General features: G+C 43.9%; 2 protein-coding genes across 2 annotated transcripts in view; one reads left to right on the forward strand and one right to left on the reverse strand.

The window, feature by feature from the left end:
* The first annotated feature begins 2,631 nt into the window (after positions 1 to 2,631).
* On the forward strand, positions 2,632 to 8,473 carry MED28 (mediator complex subunit 28). Its single transcript, XM_004325930.4, has 4 exons — positions 2,632 to 2,805; positions 4,817 to 4,883; positions 5,855 to 5,967; positions 7,260 to 8,473. The coding sequence occupies exons 1-4, from the start codon at positions 2,647 to 2,649 to the stop codon at positions 7,455 to 7,457; spliced, it is 537 nt and encodes a 178-aa protein (XP_004325978.1). The 5' UTR covers positions 2,632 to 2,646; the 3' UTR covers positions 7,458 to 8,473.
* FAM184B (family with sequence similarity 184 member B) overlaps positions 8,050 to 15,441 on the reverse strand; it is a 115,463-nt gene continuing 108,071 nt past the window's right edge. The window contains exons 15-18 of the mRNA XM_033856397.2: positions 14,701 to 14,818; positions 12,863 to 12,967; positions 11,837 to 12,036; positions 8,050 to 10,013 (exon numbers count right to left, since the gene is read on the reverse strand). Of these exons, the coding sequence (XP_033712288.2) occupies positions 9,920 to 10,013; positions 11,837 to 12,036; positions 12,863 to 12,967; positions 14,701 to 14,818 (517 nt within the window). The 3' untranslated portion in view covers positions 8,050 to 9,919. The remainder of the gene's footprint in view (positions 10,014 to 11,836; positions 12,037 to 12,862; positions 12,968 to 14,700; positions 14,819 to 15,441) is intronic.

The raw sequence follows: 15,441 nt of genomic DNA on the forward strand, positions 1-15,441 counted from the left end.
AAACTTGACATGTAAATGTATATTATGTGTCTAAACTGGCTTTTAGAGAGGGAATGACAATGGACATGCATATCCATGTTAATAAATAACATGAATTTAAATTAATTAAAATCAGGCAGGAATAGTGTGTAAACACAAGTTCCTCTGGGTATCTATATCCAGAAGCTACTTCAGCAGGAAAGATGGAAACGGAGAGGTGGAATTACCGGCTTGTGAAAGGAAACTAAAAACATTTAGATTTCTTCTGTGTGATTCTCAGAAGACCAAATAGGGATTTGACCTTTCTATCAAAGGCTTTTTATAAGTAAAAGAACAATAGAACTCTTGTGTTTACTAGAGTGTGAGATACAAAAGGCATGGTTGTAGTCCTAGATTCTTGTGCTTATCTAATCTGGTTGAGATGAAATTTAGTTGCCACTGCTGGTGCATCTGGCTACCAGGTACTCACAAAACCTTGGTGGATCCTTAGAATGATGTTCCAGAGACTGGTGGTATAATCCGCATCTAAATCACTAAGGACAAGGCAGGGCTTGAGAGAGCCGTGGCTTCAGAGAGCAGCAAATCCAAAGCAGCGGTTTAGAATACAGTAGTGTTAAAAGACAGCTGAAGTAAGAAATCCAGAATTCAAGCAGCCCTATGGCCATTGGAAACCCAGGAGTAAAATGTAAAATGGTTCCACTCCTCTATTTTTCATTGTATACAATAGTTACATTTTTAATTAAAATATTATTTATGTTAACATAATCGGCTTATTTTTACATGAATATATTTTTAAAATTCTGTTTTAATATTTACCTATTATTTTTAATTAATAGGTAAATATTGCCCAACATAACTCCCATAAACAAAAACATTTGGAGTCCTCAATAATTTTTTAGGAGTGTAAAGGAGTCCAAAAACGTTTGAGAACTGCTGGAGTACACTAAGTTCCCTCATGGCATTCTATTTGTGTTCAATTAAATATTTATTATGTCTATTTTATGCCACGCACAGTTCTGGGTGTTGGGAATACAGGTGAACAAGACAGGCAGGCCCTGATCACATAGATCTTGTTTTCCAGTTCGCGTGTTGTGTGCGTGTGTGCATGTCTGCAAGGCAACTTAGTGAAGAAGAAAAATGAAAAAGATAATTTCAGGTAAGTGTTCAAGTGCTGTAAAGAAAATTAAACAGGGTGAAATGGCTGGGAGTGTGGGTCCAATCAGACTGACGCTGGGAAGGTGACTTTTGATCTGACCTGACTGGCAATGGGAAGCCTCCGTTTTTTCCTTACTTCTGCCTGCCTCACTCACTCTGGCCCTGCTGGCCTCTCTGTAGCTCCTTAAATATGCCAGGCAGTTTCCTTCTTCAAGGCCCCCCCCCCCGGTCTAGAAAACTTTCCTAATTAAACTTTACTCTAGTCACTCCAGTGCAGATCTCCTGAGAGAGGCCTTCTCCAACCACCCATCTAAAATCCATCACTTGGGACTTCCCTGGTGGCGCAGTGGTTAAGAATCCGCCTGCCAACGCAGGGGATACGGGTTTGATCCCGGGTCCAGGAAGATCCCACATGCCACGGAGCAACTAAGCCCATCCGTGCACCACAGCTACTGAGCTTGCGCACCCTAGACCCCACGCTCCAAAACAAGAGAAGCCACTGCAATGAGAAGCCTCTGCACCACAATGAAGAGCGGCCTCCGCTGACCACAACTAGAGAACACCCGCATGCAGCAATGAAGACCCAATGCAGCCAAAAAAAAAAACTTAATAAAATCCAACATTAGTCATCCCCTTACTGGGCTTTATTTTCCTTCTTGGCACTTATCTCTACATGATTTCACTCTATATATGTACATGTTTATTAATCTCTCTCCCACAAAACAATGGTAAACTCTCCAAGGGCAGAAACTTGGGGTGATTGCTATAACCCTCAGATCAGTAAATAGAGCCTGAGACATGGAAGGCTCAACAGATATGCTGGATGATAACTGTAAAGTTAATTATAATGAAAAAATATATTTAGCTTCTGAAAAGTTGAATAAGCAAATGTTTTTAAAAAAAGATTAGCATAGTGACTTTCCTTGATGTAACCATAAATATCTAAAGCAAATAGCTCCCAGCACATAAGACAGGGAGCCTCAATAATGTTAAGCCGGTTTTGTTACCTGTATCTCCCAAAGGAAAATTTAGGGGACATGTTTCCTCTTTATTCCCGCTACAGTGACTGGATTAGTAATTGGCACACAGTGCGCTCTCAATAAATGTTTGTGGGATGGATGAGCACCTCCCTTCTACCAACGGGTAAACCGAGCCCAGAGAAAGCAACTGGGCCAAAGTCATTTCAAGAGTTGAGAGCAAAGGCGGGGCTGGTACAGGAATATCCTGACTCCGCCAGAGGGCTCGCCCCACCGTGGTTACTGATTCTCCTCTTCACACAACTGTGTTAAACCCTATCAAAGCCTTCAATTCTCAAGTTAAAAAAGCAAAAGCAAAAGCCACCTTGCCTGCGTAGCGGTAAGAAGAGGGCACGAAGCACCAAACAATAGCTTTCCTGGGCGTCCAACAGACGCCAACGTGCACTCAACAACATCACGTGACCATCCACATCACGTGACCCGCGGCCCCAGCTCCCGCGCAGGCGCAGTGAGCCTCTTAGCCGCCATTTTAGAAATGGCGGCTCCACTAGGAGGCATGTTCTCCGGGCAGCCACCGGGACCTCCGCCACCCCCGCCGGGTCTCTTGGCCCAGGCTTCGCTTCTTCAGGCCACACCAGGCGTTCCGAGGACTTCTAACAGTACCTTGGTGGACGAGTTGGAGTCATCGTTCGAGGTAAGATAAGACGTGGGCGTCTCTGTTCCCAGCCTCCCTTCTTTTCTGAAGCGTATGCTGCGCGCGCGCAGCTTCTCTCTTTCGGCGATACCTGCACGTTAGTCTCTTGCATTAGTCTTCAAATTGAATGGTGGCCGGAATTCTCCTTTAGTTGGCTGGCAGAGATGCCTAAACTTGACATTTCTGGAGCCACGTGGACTTGAAGTTTGTCTGCCCCCAACCGTGGGACTCTTCTAGGTTTTCAGTGGGTTGTTCCCGTCCCACCCCATCCTTGGTTCCATCCCTGAGTATCCTTTCCCGCGTCCCTGCGTGTTTAGTACGTGCTCATCCTCTCCGGACTGTAGCGTCCACTCCTATGTCCTGTATCCTTTCCGTTGGGCTCCACCCTTAAACGGTCCTAAAGTAGTGGGACTTTGGAGCTGGGAGTTATTTAAAAGTTACTGTGGGAGGGGTTTCCCTGGTGGCGCAGTGGTTGGGAGTCCGCCTGCCGGTGCGGGGGACACGGGTTCGTGCCCCGGTCCGGGAGGGTCCCGCATGCCGCGGAGCGGCTGGGCCCGTGGGCCGTGGCCGCTGAGCCTGCACGTCCGGAGCCTGTGCTCCGCGGCGGGAGAGGCCACAGCGGTGAGAGGTCCGCGTACCAAAAAAAAAAAAAAAGTTACTATGGGGAAGTTGGTACTCAGGGCCGAGGAAGGAGGAGGAAAGCTGGGGGGTGAGGAGAGAGGCAGAGGTGACCCAAACTCTGAGTTCTGCTCAAGCATTAACCCTGTACCAAAGAAGATGGGGAGTGATAGCAGACAAAGGAGAGGTACAAAATAAGTGCTTAGAAATAAGATGGCTTCCTGTGGTCTCTAAAGTGGAAGATGAGCCATTAACGTGTGGAAATAAAATAACTTGTAACTGGAATTACCTTTTCTACATTTTAAATCCTAGTCGTGTGACTTTTATACTGTATATAATAGCAGAGTAGTTGATAAACATAGTTTGTAAATGAACGTGTTATTGGGGTTGCATGGACAAAATGCTTTTGCTGGTGGGGTGTACATTCAAAAGTTTGGAGACAACAGATTTAAAGAACAGAAATCTCTTCCGTCTGGGAGGAGGATGAGACGCCTTTGGGGTGGGGCTAAACCATAAAGGAAACTTTTAGAGCAGCATCTAGCACGGAGAGGGGAGGTGGCTCTCATCATGAGCTCTTGCTGAAACACTGGCCCTGTAGAAAAAAGTCCGCAGCTGACCACCAGCACTCTAATGCTTAAAACCCTTTAGTGGATACCTGTGGCTGTGGGGATAGCCCAAGAGGTGCTGTGGTCTTCCTAGCTCTGCGTGTTCACGTCTCTGCTCCAGACCCATCTCTTCGTACTCTGGCCACAAGAGACCTTCTGCTTGTGTTGTTCGTTTTCTCTTTGGGCTTCCAGGTCCCTCCCCCAGCTCACACATCACTTCCGCATCGACCTTGCCTTGCTGCTCTTTGTAGCACACTACATCAGGCTCCGTGAAGTCAGAGAACACCTGTTTTGCCCTCCTCTCCTCTCATTGTATCTGTAGTGCTAATCCAGTGGTAGCAGATAGCAAGTGCTTGATGAATATTTGTGAAACAGTGAAGGAGCCTGTTATGTGTCAGGACCTGTCCTGGGTGCTAAGAATACACAGAAAACAGTTCCTGCCTTCAAGGAGCTCATGACTGTGCAGTGGAAAAAACAGATAGATAGCAGGCAGCTGCTGTGCTGTGGGATCAGTGCTCTGATAGAAGAAACCCGGGATACTCTGAGAGCACATCTGGGCATGGCTGTCAAGGAAGGCTTCCCAGAAAACATGAAACCCAGGCGGGCATTGGGAATTAGCCAAGTGAAAAGGATGGGGAGAGGTGCTACCGGGATCACCCACCTAGTCTTCTCGCGAGACTCGGCTCAGCCTTCGTTTTCCATCAAGAGAAGTTATTTCTTACTCTAAAGTAAGATTCTTGATGTGTGAATGACATTTTTTTCTTTTGTAATATGTTTTGATCACACAGGCTTGTTTTGCTTCTCTGGTGAGTCAGGATTATGTCAATGGTACAGATCAGGAAGAAATTCGAACTGGTAAGAATTCCCTCATTGCTGATTTTACACTTGATGTGTTTCAGTCCCGCTTGTATCCTAAGAGAACTTTTCCAGGGAATAAGATTTTTGTAATCTCTATATACTGCTGGTTCTTTGTTCAGTTTATTGACATCTTATGTCACTCATAATAAGCCACTTATAATGAATGAGCTATTCATATTGGTACCAAGACAAAGAAGACCAATAGCGTGTACTGCTTTTTAAAGAACTAAGTTGGGCTTCCCTGGTGGTGCAGTGGTTAAGAATCTGCCTGCTAATGCAGGGGACACGGGTTCGAGCCCTGTTCCGGGAAGATCCCACATGCAGCGGAGCACCTAAGCCTGTGCACCACAACTACTGAGCCTGCGCTCTAGAGCCCACAAGCCACAACTACTGAGCCCGTGTGCCTAGAGCCCATGCTCCGCAGCAAGAGAAGCCACCACAATGAGAAGCCTGCACACCGCAACGAACAGTAGCCCCTGCTCGCTGCAACTAGAGAAAGCCTGCGTGCAACGAAGACCCAACACAGCCAAAGATAAATAAGTAAATTTAAAAAGAAATCCTCTGTGTCTTTTTAAAAAAATAAAGAACTAAATTTTTTGCTTCCCCTTCCTCACCCAAGTTCTGTCCCGAGAGAGGTACTTCTGATTTCTTTGTACTGTGTTTTAAATGTTTCATTTTAACTGGAAATCATGATGTTAATTGTTGGCTCTCTGGATTGTCTTTCTTCAGAAGAACTTTTGCGTTGTAGTTCGGTTTCTTATTCACCTGGTAAAAGCACAGATTATCTGCTAGTTAATGTTGCTTAACACATAGGGGGTTGAGGTCAGTAATATTGCTGTGGGCAGGATTAAAATCCCCGATTACATCTACAAGAAGGTGCTGTTTTGGTATTCCAACTGTTGATTTATGAGAGAGAGATATGTGTCTAGTGTTTTCCTTAATTTAATACTTTGGTCTTTTTTTTTAAGGTGTTGATCAGTGTATCCAGAAATTTCTAGATATTGCGAGACAGACAGAATGTTTTTTCCTACAAAAAAGATTGCAGTTATCTGTCCAGAAACCAGAGCAAGTTATCAAAGAGGTACACGCTGAGTTCTCTCCCTAAGTTTAAGGAAGAGCAAATGTTGTCAAAATTCCATTTATGCTTTAAATGAGATGCCCCATTTGCCCATTAGTTATAGTGGGGCTTCATAGCTTGAATGTATAATGTTGGTTGTCAGTGTTCATGACAACCTGGACCTGGGGGTCAGAGGTGGAAAGCAGTGCTTCAAACACAGCAGCTGTCGGCTTTTACTCATTTCATACACTGGCTTTCATGGAAGAATTTTCTTTTAAGAAAAAAAAAAGAAAAGGTTCTGCTTGAAAGGTTGAAAAGCCATTAATGTAGATGATAAGCTCATTTTGAACAGGAACTGATATGTGTGTCCCTGGTGCCTTACACACAGGAAGGGCTCTAGGCAATTTTGTTCAAGGAACCAAAAAGTAAATGTTCTGTCCCAGGCTTCTTGAAACTCAGGATTTCATTTATCTCAGTTGTTTGAAACCAGGGTATTTGGAAGTCTGTTGAGGTTGTCATTAATGGCATTTAGTGGGTAGGGCCAGGGCCTGCCCCCTGCAGTGTGGAAGAGGGCAGAATCTTCCTGCCCAAAACACAGTGATGCCCCCAGTGGGAAATACTAAAATTGGGATGATTATTTTTTTTAGCAGTTTTTAAAATAACTCCTCCCACAAGCTGAGCAATTAGTCAAAATGTTCATTTTATTCTTTGCTACCAGCTGTTGGGAAGGTGAATGGTAAGAAGATGATATTCTTACAATTCACCATTATCAGATCATTTCCTGATTTGAATACCTGAGTGACAGTCTAGGTGTGTTCAAGGCCAGGTCTTAATATAGGATTTTAATACTGTTACTCATTAAAAAGCTCTTGAAAATGAGATTTTAACACTTAATAATCTGAAATGATAGAACAGTGGCTGTGGATTCTTTTAAAACAGTTAACATATGTTTCAGATTCTCAGTGTTTTAGATTCTTCTCACAGTAGCCTTTGGATAGAGAGATATACTGAGTACCTGGAGACCAGGATGGGAAAGAGACTGACTTCTTTTTGGCTGTCCTTTGGTACTTTGGAATTTTGTAATGTGTGTATTACTTACTAAAAGAACATGAATTAAAAATGAAAACTGTTAAGCAGGCATCTTTCATGAGAAGAATTGTTTTGGGTTATTCAAAGTATGCAGCCAAGCAGAGTAATCAGCCCACTATGGTTCAGTTGGTTCTCTGTTTTGAATTTACTTCTTAGTGCTCTTAACTAATCAGAAACTATGTTCATGTTTTGTGAGTTTACTCTGGCTTCATTGCTTTCGTTTGTAGGATGTCTCGGAACTGAGGAACGAATTACAGCGAAAGGATGCTCTGGTCCAGAAGCACTTAACAAAACTGAGACATTGGCAGCAGGTGCTGGAGGACATCAACATGCAGCACAAAAAGCCAGCCGACATCCCTCAGGGTTCCCTGGCCTACCTCGAGCAGGCATCTGCAAATATCCCTGCACCGATGAAGCAAACCTGAGGAAAAGCCACCTGAACATGAGCTGGTGGCTGAGTCAGCCCAGACACAGTTTTGCCAAACATCACTTCTTGTAGACATGACATTTTGGGAGAACTCTTTGCCAGAGAGTGAGATGATTTAGTTTTGCGCTCTCATCTAAAAATTTCCCCCTATTTTTATAAGCGTTATTTCTGGAGTACTTTATAAAATGCTTATTGCTTTGGTAAACCAAGTGTATTGTCTTTAGCAAAATTTAAGACTGTTAATATGATGCCGTTTACAGATTCCTTTTTATGTTTTTGTTTTTTGCTGCTTGTTTTTATTTTTGTATGAGTGTTTATCTGTTTCCAGTTTTAGATTATTTTGTATGATCTGAGGGGAAAAGCTTGTATGATCTGATCTGCATATCAAAGGATGAGGATTTTGGTTGTAGGCCTTTTATGATAATTTACCTATCAGTGGCAGTATATAAAAATATGTAAATTTGCTGTTTTTCAAGACTGAACTACCTAAAGAAGAGGAGTCTAATGCAACGATGTAACACTTCCAGAACCTCAGAATGAGGATATTTTGTAAATAGGTTGGAAGAGGATTATAATATCGTAGGTTAGTGTAATAACTGTTACTGTACTGCAGTAACTAGTGCTATAGGAATCCAGCAGTATCCTTAATGTTGACTTTTTTTTTTTTTTTTTTTGTGGTACGCGGACCTCTCACTGCTGTGGCCTCTCCCGTTGCGGAGCACAGGCTCCGGACGCGCAGGCTTAGCGGCCATGGCCCACGGGCCCAGCCGCTCCGTGGCATGTGGAATCTTCCCGGACTGGGGCACGAACCCGTGTCCCCTGCATCGGCAGGCAGACTGTCAACCACTGCGCCACCAGAGAAGCCCCCTTAATGTTGACTTTTATTTGGGGTGAGTTTATATTTTGTGTAGTGTTCATTTACTTTTGCGGGAGGGTAGGAGCAGTGATATTTAAAAATTTATGTTATTGGGCCATATGTTTTGATTAGGTAGTAAATTTACTTTTAAATTGTGAGTCTGAGTTGTAATTGCATTTCTCTCAAAATGACATAAGTGCGTGAGCAGCTACGTTTTATTTTTTTATTTTATTCTAATTAATTATTTTTAACATCTGTATTGGGGTATAATTGCTTTACAATGGTGTGTTAGTTTCTGCTTTATAACAAAGTGAATCAGCTATACATATACATATATCCCCATATCTCTTCCCTCTTGCGTCTCCCACCCTCCCTATCCCACTTCTCTAGGCGGTCTCAAAGCACCGCAGCTACGTTTTATTGATGATCTGACTGAGGTTAATGTGAGCTTCCTATTTCCAAGTTCAGCCTTCATCTAATTTCACCTTTCTTTGGAAAATTAATACAAATCACAACCATTTTTATTGCCCAGTTGTTTATAAAGTTTTATTCAAAGAGCAAAGATTTGATGGTGCATAGAAGAGACAACTGTTTATGGGCCACTTGCTGGGCCAGCACCAAAGGATTGAGAACATATTTTGACCACTAAAAGTTGTACTGGCTCTTGTCAAATTGCACCGCTCCATCAGAGGGTCAGACAGCTCAGCGTGGACTGACAGCGAGGTCAGCATTGTGAATGGCCATTCCCAGTTCCCTTCAATCTGCTGAGCATCCATGCATTGGGGAAGCAATGCACCATGAGGCAAGACTAGAGGTTCAGTAGATCTTTCACTTCAAAGAATAATCTAGAAACCATCACAAATGACCAAGTTGATGCTATAGTCATTGAAGTTGAGATGTATGATGGGGTGAGGCTCAGTTATTCACAGAAAAATCCTGGCAAGGCTTAATTCCAATTCACGATTAGTATCATTACCCATATTTTGCTTAAACTTCAAAAAGCCCCTTTGAGGTAGCTGTTATGCCCTCTGTAATCTTCTTCACGTCCTGGACCTAGGAAGTCAAAATATTTGATCCAAGTGTGCCAAGGTCTGCTATAGTCCATTCCTAGTAGTTTTGTTTTCTTTGGATTTTTAAAATTGGCTTTCCTGGTTATTTTGAGCTTTGTTTTATTCCTCTACCTATTGAGGTTACATGTGTATTTTGGAATTATATCATTTACATAGAAACAAACACTTTTCAAGTGAAAGTGACCAGTGTCCTAGGAAAATGAAACCACTTTAAAAGTAGACCATGGAAATCACAAAGTCTGATATTCCACAATGCGGATTGCAGTCTTATGGACACTAGAAATACCATGGGTAGGTCATCAGTAACAATAATATTTCCCTATGGGCACTTTCTGATAACATTGGCTTGTTTTATCTTAATGTCACAATGAAACAGTATGAAATGTTAATGCAAGAATTTGTTTTAGCTATGTATGTAAATCATATTACAAGCAAGTTATTTGGTTGGTTGGCTTTTTAGTTCATTCCTTCAATCAGATGCTTCAAAAGAAATGTGTTTCAAATGTCCACTTTATGATCAGTTTAAGGATCAGTTTAGAAAGAAAAATATTTGGTAAACCATTCCTGGTGGGCTGAGCCCTGCTTCTGCTGGACTTCTTTGGGCTGGGCTGGTTCATCATCTTGTGTCCTAAAAACAAACAAAACGTTTTCTTAGATGGTTTTGAAAATTATTCAATAAACAACTTAATAGTCTACTATCTTTTTAGGGAAAGATAACTGCTTCTTTACTCTTAAAAAGATAGTAGGGCTTCCCTGGTGGCACAGTGGTTGAGAGTCTGCCTGCCGATGCAGGGGACACGGGTTCGTGCCCCGGTCTGGGAAGATCCCACATGCCACATATTTTGCAACATGTACTATTTATTTCAGGCACAAATTAAACAACCCCCTCCAAAAACAGGTGAAAGAAGAAATGGTTAATCAATACAGTATTACACTTTATGGCTTCTTCAAAAGTAATCTGATGTGCTCTGGCATTTCAATGAGGTTGTGAAATTAGCCTAATAAATTGAAAAGGGGAGACGGTAGGTAAGAAAGTACAGTGTGTATCTGTCTGAACGGTCTCTAACTGCATTTATGAAGCTTCTTATAAAACAGTGGGGGGACTTTCCCCGTGGTCCAGTGATAAAGAACCTGCCTTACAATGCGGGGGACGCAGGTTTGATCCCTGGTCAAGGAACTAAGATCCCATATGCTGTGGGGCAACTAATCCTGCGTGCCACAACTACTGAGCTCGGCGCCTCAACAAGAGCCCACATGCTGCAAACTACAGAGCCCACGGGCCCTGGAGCCTGCGCACCAAAATAGAGAAAACCCGCATGCCACAACTACAGAGAAGGCTGCACGCTGCAACAGAAGATCCCGCACGCCTCAACAAGGGTCCCGCGTGCTGCAACTAAGACCTAATGCAGCCAAAAATAAATAAAATAAATCTTTAAAACAAACAGTGGGAACACAGCTTTAAACAGAGGTGTGTGATAATGAGATGAACTGTAGCCAGTCAGGCTGGCTCTGGCAGTTAACAGACCGTGTGCTTGGGGCTCCAGGCCTCAGTGTCCTCAGCTGTGACACAAAGGGCTGGACTCGTTCAATGACTGACAGCAAGTCTTTCCAGCTCCACACTCATATTTGTCCAAATAGCCTTGGGGAGGCAGGGCCTTTGGAAAAGGAACATTTCAGAAGGGGCCCTTTAAGAAATGCAAACTTCAAAGCCCAGAATTAAAGATACTGCTCTGAACGGAAGGCTGGACAGGAAGGAATCAATAAACAGGGGAAATCACACATTTCCAGAAGCTGCAAGGGCTTCTGGAAAAATAAGGCAGTATCAGAGATCATCATGCATGATCAAACCAAACCCACAGATTAAGAGGCCTTAAAATTACAAGATTATACAGTGAATCATGAGAAATAACCTTAATAATAATAGTGGAAAATTACTGAATGCTTCTGTGCCAGGTCTTGTGCTAAGCATGTCCTATGGATTAATTCTTTCAGTCTCACATGAGTCTAATGAGGTAGGTGCTGTATTATCTTCATTTTAGAGGTGAGGAAACAGACTCAGAGAAGTCAGGTGAGCTGCCCAAAGCCAAGCAAGCTAACAACGAGGATGAGAATTGGAATCCAGACTCAAGGCCAGATGAGTCCATCTTCTGTGTGACCCACTCTGAAGTGGTCAGCTAAGTGATTCAATGTCCCCTGTCTAATCATCCATGAGGGAAAAAAAAAAAAGTTTTCTGGAATTTGGTATCAGGAATAGTGCCTCTTCTAAAGAATGACCTATTTCCCTTCTCTTACATATCTTCCTTTTTGGCTGGGTTGTAATTTGTCCAAGGCAGGGCTTGTTTCGTTACCCTTTGTATTGGCCCAAATGCTGGGTATTTAACAGGTACCAGAAAGGAATACTAATTTCCCTCCTGACCATGGGAAAATGGAATCATAGCTTTGGCCCCCTACCTTGTGGCAGTTTTTACATCTAGAGATGGGGTGGGTTTGTAAGGCTGGCCACAGCTGGGGCCTGGGTCCAAGCTGGGTGACTTAGTTATCGGAGGAGTGTTGATCCTGGAGCTCAGGTCGCCACTCAGAAAGTTCTTAGCATAGGAAGCGAGGTTTGGCACACTGACCACTCGGCTGGGCACTTCCTCCATCTTCTTTTTCTGTTGGTATTAAAGGAAAGGCCCGTTAGTACCACCCAAAGAGGCATTGTTGTAAAAGTAGATAAGGCCTGCCCAACCAAAATTATATGAGCAAGGAGGCAATAACTTACATGTTTGTTTTTAAAGCATTTTTTCTTCCAATCCACTTTGTGCTTTAAAAAAACACAGGCTCACAATCTCTTATCCAAAACTTCTGGTGACAAATGTGATTTTTAATTTAAAATCTTGTTTTAGATTTTAAAAGGCTATATAACACCCCCAGCAGAAGCTGGGCCCACCTTGTCCTCAAACACATCAATATTTCTGGAGTGAAACTTACATTTTGTCACACCAAGAGCGATATATAAAAGTTATAAATGAGCTTACATGAATTCAGCTTGGGTTAGGTTTACTGTCCTATGAGTTACCAAAAAAATACAAATTTTTAAGCACTTTAGGATTTTGTGATAGCAGATGAGAGATCTGGATGTGAATATTCTCACTGTAATAAATTCCAAAAATTTTTGTAAAAGGAAAAAAAGTTACAGTGAAGGATTCCTGCTCTTTTCTTTCTCTCCTATCACCCAGATATAGCCATTATTAATAGTGACACATTTATATATAAAAAGTTTGGAAAATTAAAAAATCTCATAAAAAACACAATCTGCCTAGCCAGATATAAATACTGTTTATTAATAATTTGGACTATTTCCTGGGGGGGTCTTATTTTCAATGAATATTCGTCTAAATGAATGCTGGACAATTGATAAATAAGCTGCCATTACCTTTGGGAAAAACAAAGCCAGCAGAATTATGTAATGCATTGAAACCAGCAGGACCAATTTACCTTCATGGAAGGGGTCAAATACCCTGGGCGAGGATTGAAAGAGAAGGACCGATTCCGATGGGACACGGCGCTGGGGAATGCTGCATAGTGAAATCTTCTCTCCTCCTGGAAAGACAATACAACTGAGTCTAAATGAGCCTAACTACCCAGCACACTGAGTTTAATTTGAAGGAAGATGGCTGTGTGAGAGCAGACTACAGAGAGGAGGAAAGACCAGGGAAGGGAGGGGAAGTCAGTGGGAATCCAGCTGCCACCCACTGAAGCTTTGAGGAAGCACCTTTATTTCTGGGGCCTTTGTGTCCCCAGCACCCCTTGTGAAGGAAAAGGCGAGCTTTTCTGGAATGCCTTAGGGAAGTCAGCGATCCAGGTGCTCTCAGGATCTGAGCAGAATCTACTGCAGAAAGTTATTAGTTAAGACAAAGAAAAGGAAACACCCAGGTACAATCACTATATGGCCAATCTTCTTTACCTGTGTCATTCTCCACTTTTTTCTTTCCTGCTGTATTGTTTCTAAAGCAAGTTTCAGTTGTTGTATAATTTCATCTGTAAAAACATTGAGGGCTTCCCTGGTGGCACAGTGGTTAAGAATCCGCCTGCCAATGCAGGGGACATGGGTGCGAGCCCTGGTCCGGGAAGATCCCACATGCCGCGGAGCAACTAAGCCCATGCGCGACAATTACTGAACCTGCGCTCTAGAGCCCGCAAGCCACAACTACTGAGCCCATGTGCGACAGCTACTGAAGCCTGCAGGCCTAGAGCCCATGCTCCGCAACAAGAGAAGCCACTGCAGTGAGAAGCCCGCACACCGCAACGAAGAGTAGCCCCCTCTCGCCGCAACTAGAGAAAGCCCGCGCGCAGCAACAGAGACCCAACACAGCCAAAAAAACCCAAAAAACAAAAAAACATTGATAAGTGTTTCTAAGAGATAAGGACTCTTTTTAAAAAGATAACCACAATACCTTTGTCACACTTAGCAAACAAGCAATTCCTTATTAGTATCATCTAATTTTCAGTTGGTGGTTAAGTTTTCGTCTTTATCTTGACATGAAGCAACGTGACTGGGGAGCAGGAGGGTACAAGGATGGGCGTGAGATACAAGTGTGCATGTGTATTGTGGGAGGATGTGTGGCTGTGTGAACCACCATAAGACCATGGATTTTACTCTCAGGACAGGGAGCCACAGGAGGTACTGAACAGAGCCATGTTGTGGTCCGAATTACATTTTTATAAGAGTACTCTGGTCGCTGTGAGGTCAACAGAGTGGGGTGAGGCTGGAGTGAGTGGGGAGCCCAGTGGACTCTCCATCATGCATGAGAGGCAGCAGGGCCTGGACCAAGGTGGTGAAGGTAGAGATGGCAGGAAGAGGCTGGACTTCTGATGTGGCTAATTAGCTGACCCGCGTGGACCACGCTGACAGGAGCAAGTGTATCACCCAAAGTCCCCAGAGCTGAATGTAAGCCACTGGGAACTGGCTTACAGAGAACTTTCAACCAAAGCATGGAGCACAGGAAGGCTGGGCAAAAGCCTAAAGCAATGGTTAAAGTGTGAGGAGACATGAGTGTGAGGTGGAAACCGTTCTAGATTTTCCCAAATGCTGTAGGTTAAAAAAACCAAACCAACACCAACATCAGGCAGATGGTGTGGGACTTGAGAGTGATTTTTCTTTTTTTGCCTTCTACTTTCCTGTGTTAATTTTTTTTAGTGAGCATGTCTTTTTTTATATAATAGGGGAAAAATAACCACGGGCCTTTTGTAAGGTGGTTTTGGGGTTATCAGGATTACAGTTTTAGGCACCCATGGAAGTGCTAGGCTAAAGCGAATACCCTGGACAGCCTCACCGTGAGCTGCTTGATGATCTCCTCCCTCTCCTTCAAGCGGGTCTGCAGACGGCCTATGAGCTGAACGTCCTCCGGCCTCGACTCCCCCTTCCCTGGCTTCTCTCCGGAATCTTTCAGTCTGTTTGGAGCAGGCATGCAGTTAGCCACCATGCTGCAATGACTCAACCGCAAGGAGGGAGAAGAGGTGGACGTGATGGGGACGCTGCTATGTTGCTTGGCCTGGCTGGCCACTCTCTGTTCACCAAACGGGAAACTGAGGCCCAGAGAGCCTGCCCAGGGCCACCCAGCGAGTTGGCTGCAGAGCTCAAGGTGGAGCCCAGGACTGCAACTCCCATTCTGACACTTGTCAGTTCCCCCAGGTTCTGTAGGGCCCAGGACCCAAAGGCCTGTGTGTGCACACTGATGCCACATTCAGTGGGGCTTCAAGAACCAGCGAAGTTTGGGAGAAGAGGCCTCAGCCGGAAACCGTCCCCACCCACACCAAGGCCAGCAGGTTATGCCAGTACAGATGTGGCTCCCGCCCCACCTGCAGGCAGCCAGAGAGCATGGCATGAGCTAGTTCTACAAAGCAGCAGGGCAGCTGGTACCACCGCCCTTTCAGTGTGAAGCTGGAGAGAAATAACCTCCAGATGGTGGGCGAGAGAGGGTGAGGGCTGCCGGTGATCTACTGACTGTAGTTGATAAGAGGCCAGGGCTTTGGGGTGAGATGACTTGGGCTCTTATCCCAGCTCTGCTCTTTTC

Source organism: Tursiops truncatus, chromosome 5, assembly GCF_011762595.2.
Source record: "Tursiops truncatus isolate mTurTru1 chromosome 5, mTurTru1.mat.Y, whole genome shotgun sequence".
In the NCBI taxonomy this organism is placed as follows: Eukaryota; Metazoa; Chordata; class Mammalia; order Artiodactyla; family Delphinidae; genus Tursiops; species Tursiops truncatus.